Source organism: Acomys russatus, chromosome 9 (genome assembly GCF_903995435.1).
Source record: "Acomys russatus chromosome 9, mAcoRus1.1, whole genome shotgun sequence".
NCBI lineage: Eukaryota > Metazoa > Chordata > Mammalia > Rodentia > Muridae > Acomys > Acomys russatus.
The window spans coordinates 35,105,911-35,115,884 of NC_067145.1; the positions used below are offsets into that span (position 1 = coordinate 35,105,911).

Here is a 9,974-nt window from a genome sequence, read left to right on the forward strand (position 1 = left end):
AGCTCAGAAGAGAAGAGAGCAAGTTCTTGGTAGCCATGTGTCCATCCAGAGCACAGACACCACAGAAGCAGGAGCCCCTCAACTGCACTTCCAGGAATGTGCCTTTTCCTGTCCACCTGTGCAGGCTTCCGGCTTGGTCTGGCTTGACCATATGCCAGACTAAGCGTTTGCTAACTCCAGACTTGCTGAGAATTCCTAGCAAAAGCCTGGGAGTGACCTGAACTTTAGTCACTGCTTAAATCATTAAATTTCAATTCCACTAACAGTTGAAGTGTAATAAGGCGTAAGTGTTTAAAGTGTAGTTTTCCAAGTAGGCAGCTCACAGCTATAATCCCAAAATTTGGGAGGCAGCCTTGAGCTACACTGGAAATTCTAGATCAACCTGGGCTATACAGCAAAACTATGTCTCAGAAAACCAAAGAGAAGTAATTCAGTTAGATCATTTGGAGCACTTACACAAACACAGATGCTAAAACTAAAAGAGCAGAATTGAAAACCATAGGAAGCTTAATCATTACTTCAACTGAAACTGTTGAGAAACGCAAGCAAAACCACAGCGGCCGGAGTCTAATGCTCTGGTGAGAGGGCTTGCAGTTTAGTCAGCAGCTCATCTCTGACACTCAAGTACGGGAAAGCCCGTGATCCAATAGGAGAAGGGTGAAGAAGGTTTGCTAGCCACACTGAGAAGAGGTTCCACCTTTTAGGATGGAGGCTGCACTCACAAGGCACCTCCCTAGGACTCCTGCTGGCTGCCAGCTCTTCCGGAAACAGCTCCTTTAAACTAGTTAGTGTGGCACTTGCCCACAGCCCTGTTCACCTGCTTGTCAGAGGGAGTAGCTCAAGATGGGTGAACTGCAGAGCCTGACGATAGGGCAGGAGGCAGCACACACCTGGGTTTTCATGGCTTCGTAGGTTGTCTTCTGTGTTCACCTTTACAGGCACCACCCCGCGAGACCTGCTGGTTCAGCTCTGGTGTGGTGTGACACTCTGCAGCTGTCCCACCAGGATTGGGAAGTCTTTCTTTACTCATGAAAGCCACGAATCCAGACAGTGTCGTGCACTGATTGCTTTACATCAGTATCTGAGTGGGGCTTGTCATGTATGCTGTTGTGTTAGATTATGGAAGAAAAACAGGCACAGAGGCAGCCTCTGCTCAGGAACTAATGAAACAAAGTCCTAGCATGGAGAGGGGCTGGGTTCTGTGAGCAGTCTTAGTTCGGTTGGGTGCTACCCCAACCCCGCCACAGTGGGCTCTATCCAGTGACTACTGAGGTCCTGAGCCTGCTGGGTGCCAAGCACTGTCTGCAGTACACCCCGACTTTTAGCTTTACCTCAGGAATTAAGAAGATAAGTTAGGGTTGATCATCCCATAGTAACCCACCGACCAGTTACCATAGCGAATTAAACGAAACTGCTACTGAGTGCTGTGGCTCAGGGTGTGCAGTGCTGACTCCCTGCCAGTGTTGGTTGAGGAGGGAACCTGACACAAGGTGCTGCCTCTGATGGGCGGTAAGCTCTGTGATCTAGAGGAAGGCAACCCAGCCCTCGGCTGCTGTGCACTTTCAAGTACTGTTGGAGTGACGAGTGTTCCCTTGTTTTGTGAGGGGATGGATGGTGGGTGCTTGTGAGATTGGAGAAGAAAACTAAAATGTTCTTTGATGCCCAAAGAACTAAAAAGAAAACTAAAAGTCCTTGCATGAGTGGAGGCTGGGGGAAGGGGCTCTCTGCCTTGCAGCATCTCTGTGGTGTCTTTTAAACATCCTGTCTTTGAAATACTGAAATGCATGTAGCCCTCGCTGATGAAAAGGCTGTTTTGTCCTGCTCTCTATGGGGCTGGGGAGACAGTCTGTCCTTCCTGGATGCCATGGTAGCTACCCTTCAGGGGTCAGAAGATTGGCTCTTATTAGTCACGACAATAAACCATTTCTAACTGCAAGAGAAGTGGAAATACTGACTTCATGTTGTGCAAGAGCCTCTGCGCTGTGGCCTCCTGAACCCTCACATACCCCAGCAGGGCTGCTGCAGCCTCCTGCCCCCACCCGTGGGGCCGTTTTCTAATCGCAAATGAGCCCTGGTGTCTGCTCTGTTATTTCTCTGTGTGTACATAGGAGGAGGAAGAGGGGGTGGAAATGTGGCTCAGTGGGTAGAAGTGCTTGCCCAGCATGCATGAAGCCCTGGGTTTGACAAACTGCTGTGTAAGACATGCTTGCTCACACTTGTCATCCTGACACCTGGAAAGTGGAGGCAGGAAGCACAAATGTTCAAGATATTTCTTGGATGTATAGCAAATTTGAGGTCTACTTGGGCTACCTGAGACCCTGTCCGGAGGCCAGGACGGGGGAGGGGGGAGAACTACTTGGTGAAGACCTTTTCCCCCCTAGATTCTTGTTTCCCTGCCCCTGTAGCTGATCCTTACACAGGCCCCAGGCTAACAGGCTCCCTACCTCCCATCTGCCCACCGGAATCAGGGACACCCTGTACATACGTGTACCATGGCCTGCCCATCAATCAATGGTGTGAACCCTCTCCTTCCTCTGAGGGACCTTTAGCTGCCTGATCATTCTGTGGATTCTCCACCATGCAGCTGGCAGCCTTTGCATTAATAGCTCTTAATAAATCTCTCACCCAAAGAGCAACTAGTCTCACTGTTCACTTTAGGCCTCAATCCTGAACCTTTCCAAAGCCCTCCATTTTCAAAATAGCATCTAAAATGTATACCTTGCAGGTTTCGAGTGACAAAAGTCAGTGTCTAGCGTGTACTTTAGCCATGTCCTACCACTATAGGTCCTCAGAACACTGTGGACAGAGCTCTTATCTGTGTGCCCATTATTGAAAGCGGGTATGGGTATTTTACTGTTTTGCAGTTTAGAAAAGTGGGATTCTGGGGCTGGAGAGATGGCTCAGCAGTTAAGAGCACTGACTGCTCTTCCAAAGGTCCTGAGTTCAATTTCCAGCAACCACATGATGGCTCATAACCGTCTATAATGTGATCTGGTGCCCTCTTCTGGCCTCCAGGGGTACAAGTACATGCAGGCAAAACATTGTATACAAAATGAAGCTTTTTTTTTTTTTTTTTAAGAGGAGTGGGGTTCTTTTCCTGGATCTGTGGATCCTGGGTGACTGTCATACTGAGGGCCTCTGGCTAGTGCTCATTTTCAAAGCTCACAAACAAAAGTCCTGCTGCCGGGTGTGGCCAGGCCACAGGAAATGACCTTGAATTAGGAGGGGAGGGAGAGGTGCAGACAGCCCCAGGGGCCTCTGCACATTTGGTTCCAGAGTCTTCTCTGGACCAGACGCCCAACAGTCTTGGTGTGTTCCGGTCAGGAGAATGGTTTTTGAGGGGCTCCCTCAGCACCTCCACTCCTGTGCACTGTTAATTTCTGGAAATCTCACATAGTGATGTGATTTGCAGGAGGCCTAGCCAAAATGTTGGCATTACTTACGTTTATTACTGCCTGCAAATGGATCACTGTGAAGTGTCTCCCTCTTTCAAAGAAACTAAGTTTTATTGGCTGATACTGGAGCAGTGATGTAGCATTCATTGATTGGCTGGCTGCTCACTGGGCGTAGCTCGTACAGCTCACAGGCCACAGTTATGGTATTGAAGTTTGAGAATCAAACAGGCAGAAGCTCCTGGTTTTAAAAACTATTAATGTGCCTCAATACAAAGATATGGCCCTGCAAGGCCCTTGTGCCTGCTGGCTTTGCCGCTGTCTCACAGGCAGTGGGTGCCTGTTGAATTTGTAAGAGGTCCTGGCAAGTTCCTGCAGGCAAACCTTTAGGGAGAGTACTTGAAAAGAGCATGGCATTTCTACTATGTGCACATGGTGCTTGTGGGTAGCCTCCCAGCAGGAGCCGCATGCTGGAGCTTCTCCATAAAGCTCAGCAGAAGCACCCAGCCTTGGAATGAATTCGGGGCTGGCATCTTTCCTACACGTTGTGTTTTAGTTGTTAAAACTGGCAACACTGAACCAGCCCAGCAAAGTGTGGACCTGACACTTCATTCCTGTTTGCATTTGCCTGTTAGCTTTGCACAGCTGTGTGTGGCACAGTGCACCGCTGTCTAAAGCGTCACTGCTTTCACCAATGTGTGCAGGAGTGCCAGTCCTCCCGGCCAGCCACACTGCCTTCAGAAGTGCCCCGGGCTTCGGTGAAACTGCAACTCAGAGGCTGTGTTCCCTGAGACAGTCCTGGCAGGGGACCATTGCTCACCAGCTTTGCTGTCTTGTTTCCTAAGGTTCGCCACCGATGGTGTGAGCTGGTTATTAAGCACAAGTACACAAAAGCATATGAGCAGATTGAGCGGTTCCTGCAGGAGGACCAGGTGAGTGTGATCTTCCTAGGTATAGAAATGGGCCGCGTCACCAGTCCCAAGTTCTCCGCATCCCTGTCAGAACAAAGATCTGAAAGAGTTCCAAGCTTTTTCAAGGGCTAGTTCATATTTGAGGATCCACTGGCAATTTTGAGCTGAAGGGAGGGAAGCTTGCTCTAGAACTTGCAGTGCAAAGCCATCGCTTAGCAACACCATGCGTCCATCCAGGTTGTAGAGTTTCTAATTACAAGCACACATGTATGAGCCTTCTGAGAGACTCTTAGATCATATGTTGGGAATTCAGACCTTGTCATGCGAAGCCCAGACCAGCCTGCGCTATTCCCTTCCTTTAAGAATGTCCTAGGAAGCAGAATCTCAGGGTGTGTGTGTGTGTGTGTGTGTGTGTGTGTGTGTGTGTGTGTGTGTGTTTGTGTTCCATAACCTCATGCGCCACCTCTTTTGGTCTGTGGTACATTTGGGGTCACTCCTCAGGGTACCTCTTCTAGCATTTTGTCCCTCATGACACGTCCCCACTGACCGTCCCCACGCAGCACATGTTCTCTCCCACTCCCAACCCCGGCCTGTATCTTTGGCCAGCTGTGTACAAGCTGTGGGCTGATGGGCTAGAGCCACTCTGAGTGGGGTGAACAGAAGGACTTTTGACAGAGTCTGAGGACAGGGCAGTCAGCAAAGTGAGGGCTGGTTCTTCCCATAAAGAAAAGATGGGACGTTTTTTGCCAGTGGGGCATGAGGTGTTTGAGGAAGTATACAGGAACAGAGCTAGAGCAGCTCAGTGGGATAACCATGCCGTCTCGTGCACAGGGCTCTCCACTCCTCAGCCCTCACAGGAAAGCACTTTGGAAGCCAGCACTGCCTTTGAAGTCCCTTGATTTGAAGCAGAATGGCACCCTTGGGAAGCTCCGTAGAACAAGAAAGCAGGCAGGCCCCTTGGTCTCACAGAATGTAATTGGCTGGTTTTAATGTTGGCACAGAGTTCAAAGCAGAAGAGCCAGATTGTGGTGTTTTGAGACCTAGTGGTGGGAAGTGGCTGGGCTAGGCCAAAGTGATGGCATCTGCCTATGTCCCTGGGCCATGTGGTCTCTGTGGCCTGGTGGGCCTGGACTTGGTGAATGAGCTCATGCCAGCTGACCTAAAAGACACAAGATTTTCCTACGGACCATCTGGGACCCTCTACCTCTGCCCAGAGTATTCCTCATAGTAGCCACTCAGGTACCAGAGTCTGTGGACAGAATCAATAAAATTCCATGTTTCTGTTGTTGGGTTTTTTTGAGCTAGAATGTTATCATGTGACTCTGGCAGGATTAGAACTTGCTGTGTAGACCAGGCTGGCCTTGAACCCTCAGAGATCTGTCTATTCTGCCTCCAAGTATTGGGAATAAAGGAGTGTGCTGCCGTGTTCAGCTTCCATAGAGTATTGGTGAGGACAAAGAGGAGATAGAGCAGAAACTGCAAAATGCAGTTGGCCAGCTGCACAGCAGTTTTGTGGTTTTAGAATGGCTCGTGTAAAGCAGTACAGCCATGTCCCATAAGCGTGTACAGTCTCTTACCCCTTTCCTGTTCCTCCATACCCTGCAGGCCATGGGTGTGTACCTGTATGGGGAGCTGATGGTGAGCGAGGACGCCAGGCAGCAGCAGCTTGCCCACAAGTGCTTCCAGCTGGTGAAGGGCCACATGGACAGAGCCTCCGCCCAGGTGGTGACTGATATGCTGTTTTAAAGAGGTAATTCTGTCCCTCCTTCCTCCTCCTAAACATCCAAGTCCATCTCAAAGCCACATGAGAAGCCAAGGACACCACCAGAAAGGCTGCCAAACAGTCTTGGGGAACTAGCAGGGTGGACCCCAAAGAGCATGAAGGTTCAAGATCCCTGGAGCTACCTCACCTTCTGAAACGACGGGTGTAAAACAGAGCAGCACCTCCTACCCCTGGCACTGCTTTGGCCACAGTAGGTTTTGCACAGGTCCACAGGCTTTAGGGTCAAAGCCAGCACAGCAGTCCGTGGCCACACTGTTCTGCTCCAACCTGTGCATGCAGGCATCCCTCGAGGCCACAAGCCTGAAACCCCGTGGCCTCTTGTCCCTCTGACCTATAAAGAAGGCAGCAAAGCACTCCTGCCCATCCCCTTGCTCGGTGACACTTGTGTCATAAGAGCCAGTCTGTTTGAACCTTGCGCTGCAGTACGCTTTGCCCTGGCTCCCAGAGTCCTTGCTGTGCTGTTCCTTGCCTCCTCTGTAGCCAGCGTGTCAACAGTAGTGTAGTTCAGCCAGAGCATGGTGTCTGTCAGCAGAAGTGTGGGTTAGTGTGTTTCCCCACGGTCACTAGGCATCATTTGTACATCTCCATGGTGGTACATGACGTGATGTTTACTTCTGTACAGCTCTTAAGTTTTGTATCAGATCTTAATCACTGTTTGTGTACTTTGTTGTTCTGTGTTACTAATTAATGAATATTTAGAGTTGTGTTGCTACTCTTAACCCATTGTTGGGCAGTAAGTTCACATTCTCACATTTCACTTTTACAAAGCACACTTCTGTGGAATCCTTTTGAGTGTTTTATTTATCTGAAGGAACTATAGCTATGGAAGGAAACGTGTTAGCTGAAGTCTGACTGTGTTCTTGCAGAAGAGCTGGGGACCACCACAGCCAGGCAGAGGCGACAGTGGGGCCCGCTGCGCCCTGACACCACCAGCTGTGAAGGTGGCCTGTGTAAGCGGGCAGAAGCAGTTGGGGCACCTCTCTACCTGGCTCCTGCAGGCATTTCTCTAGAAACTTTTAAGGTCAGGGAGAGTTGCAGTGTGTGGTGTGAAAATCACTGTCCCTGCTTCACACTCCCTCGGCCTTGTCTTTCAGAGAGCCACAGAGTCACATGTGGTTCTGGTGACTTGACGATTTTTTGGTCCCTAAGCAAGCAAAGAAATGGTCACCATTCCTCAACTTCCTAGCTCCCTTATGAACTCTCTCTGCTGTCCCCCAGCTCCACCAGCCAAATGCTTGGTCACAGCAGCCTCAGAAACCTGTGTGGATGTGAATATATATCACACCTCCTGTCAGAGAAGTACTTCCTTGCCTCAGGTGCCCAGAGATACCCCAGGCCACTCAGAACCTGTGTTTTGAGAACAGGTTGTGTCCCCAGGATTAAAGGACACATACTCAGAGCAAAGATGGTTTGAGATATTGGTCACATAGCTGATAAGTGCGTCCTTTGTCTCCTGGTCTCCTATGCTCCCTACACAGTGCAGCTAGCAGGTTGAACTGCAGCAGGCTGCACTGCTTTGTGGTGGGCTCAGAGGCGGTGCGGAGGAGGCCGCTCAGCGCCTGTGGATGGGAGTGTAGGGCATGGCGCTGCCCTCAGCTGCTCTGGCTGCTTGGGTTCCTGGCATGCTGATTTGTGACTTGAGATTAAAATCACATTGCCAGGGATTACCACGCAACCATGACCTTGGCTGCTCCTGCAGAACCGTGGCTGCTTTCTCTCTGCAGTTCGGAGAACAGATGCACCTTGTGGCTCTTTGGAAACAAAAGAAGCCAACAGCCTTGGAAGATGCTCACCAGCCCTTTAATTATGGCCGGCGATGACCTCTCTAACAAGGTGCAGAGCTTAGCTGATTGGTGAACAGTGATTGGTTTCCGCTTTGTTCACAGTGGCTAAGTTCTGCACCTGAAGAGAAGGTGAGATGGGGACAGTTAAGTTGCAGCTACCGGGCAGAGGCCACTGCTGCCAGGTGTGGCCACAGCTGGTGGTCAGCTTGGTGTGGAGCCAAATTCCAGAGGAGGAGAGACCAGCCTGTCCCAAGGGTGTGTTGTCAAGAGTGCAAGCAGTGTGCAAACTACCCTTAAGTGTGTCTGCAGAAAATACAGATCTACCAACTTGTTCACTGTAATGTCAAATATATTGGAAGTCACAGCACAAAAGGTCTCAGCTGATGCCACACGTGAGGTGTGCGGTGGGGAGGGGGACCTCTGTTGTTCATGCCGGGCATGGTGAACTCTCTCTTGTATTTGCAGTCCAGGTCTCCATGTCTCCACAGTCGCTGGCAGGATGATGCCGATGGCACGCCAGGAGGCCCTGCCCAGCTGTGATTGGACCCGCCCTCCGGTGCCTACTGAGCTGATATCAGTTCTCATTTCACACACTGGCTCAGTTCAGCAGGAACAGGAGTCGAGCCCTTGAGCAAAAAGCCTACCCATCTGTAAGTGCCTCAGGCAGGCCTCCCTCGGAGAAGAAGATGATGATGGGCCTGAGTGTCTGCTGCCAGGCGTGGACAGCAGTGGTACCCTCTGTATGTGCTCCTGTGGTGGGGATTTGTAGGATGCAGAGCTATCCTTGCTCTGGAAGCAGGTAGAGCAGAAGCCGAGCATTTGCCCCAAGGTTGAGGCAGAGCACGCCCTGTCATCTGATGAGTTGAACCTTCTGAAGTAGTGAGAATACCAGTCTGAAGGGGCTCTGGATTTAGCCTCCTTGTCATTGAACCTCTCTGGGCTTCACAGCCCTGCGTGGTCTGTGGTGTGACTGTGCGCCCTAGGCCTAGGATTGTGAGGTACGGCACCAGTCTTGTCCCTGTCCTCTCATGAAAGTTCCTTCCCAAGTGGAGGTCAGAGGCCGGGAGGAGCAGTCAGGAGTGACTGTGGTAACTGGGTAATAAATTTTATTGCTGTTCCCTTCACAGGACAGATCACAGTGAGACTGTCTTTCATATGCCTTCTCCATGCCCTGGTGAGGCCAGGACTGCATTGACCCTGGACATCAAAGGGAAGATTGTGTAGCTGCTAAAACCATCAGCCCACAGCAGTGGTCAGTTGCATCTTGGGTTTCTGGTGCCCAGAGCCTGGGCTTCTGCAGCCTATATAAAAGGCGGAGCCTCATAAACTGTTGCACCTGGCAGCTGCCTTTGTTCCCAGGCCCGGAGAGCCTGAGTCGACACACTGGGATTGAGCTGTGATTTTCAGGCAGTTGTTGAAGGAATGAAGAAGGGCAGCCTCCCGCAGGCAGATGGAAAACTGGCTGCCTGCTTCCTGCGATGGCAAAAACTAGCTGCCAAGCTCTGGGAGTGCAGAATCACATGACACCTCCTGTGGCTGGTCCCCACAGATTCCGCAGAGTCTGTTTGATGTGTCCAGCCAATAGAGCATTCCTGTTTTTGAAAATGCAGGAAAGCCTAAGATGCCTTAATAAAGTGTCAGGTTTGCTGATATTCCTGTTTGCTTCTGAGTTTGATGCTGTTTATGCAGTCATGTGACAGGTACTCACCTCCAATTAGTGTTGATTCTGAAAAGACTGAAAGCAGAAGTGGTGTGGTGAGACTCTGCTCTCTTTCGAAGTGTGGAGTCTCAGCCACTCTGGTACTTGGGGAGTCTGGTGAGACTGTTTCCTTTCCTTTGAATATTAGTTTATAGAACAAGCTCTAAGAAGCTCCAGTTACTGTCCAGAAAAAGATGCTTGAGACTTTGTCATGGGCGCTGTCACATGTGCCGGACAAGGCTGGGACTTGTGAGAAGGAACAGGAAAGCGCATTCTACTACCTGGCCAGGCTTCTGCATTCGGACCTGCTGGGTGAGGGATGCTCGAGGACAGACGGAGAGAAATGTTGACAAAGAACCATTGGCCTTCAGAGCCTGGTTGTGCCTGTGACTGCATTGTGGACAG

General features: G+C 50.5%; 1 protein-coding gene across 1 annotated transcript in view; it reads left to right on the plus strand.

Annotated features, from left to right (window-relative positions):
• Nucleotides 1–9,343, plus strand: part of Aopep (aminopeptidase O (putative)) — a 234,916-nt gene extending 225,573 nt beyond the window's left edge. Inside the window, exons 15-17 of the mRNA XM_051151139.1 lie at nucleotides 4,238–4,324; nucleotides 5,909–6,053; nucleotides 8,336–9,343. Coding sequence (XP_051007096.1) covers nucleotides 4,238–4,324; nucleotides 5,909–6,049 — 228 coding nt within the window. The 3' untranslated portion in view covers nucleotides 6,050–6,053; nucleotides 8,336–9,343. The remainder of the gene's footprint in view (nucleotides 1–4,237; nucleotides 4,325–5,908; nucleotides 6,054–8,335) is intronic.
• The last annotated feature ends 631 nt before the right edge of the window (nucleotides 9,344–9,974 follow it).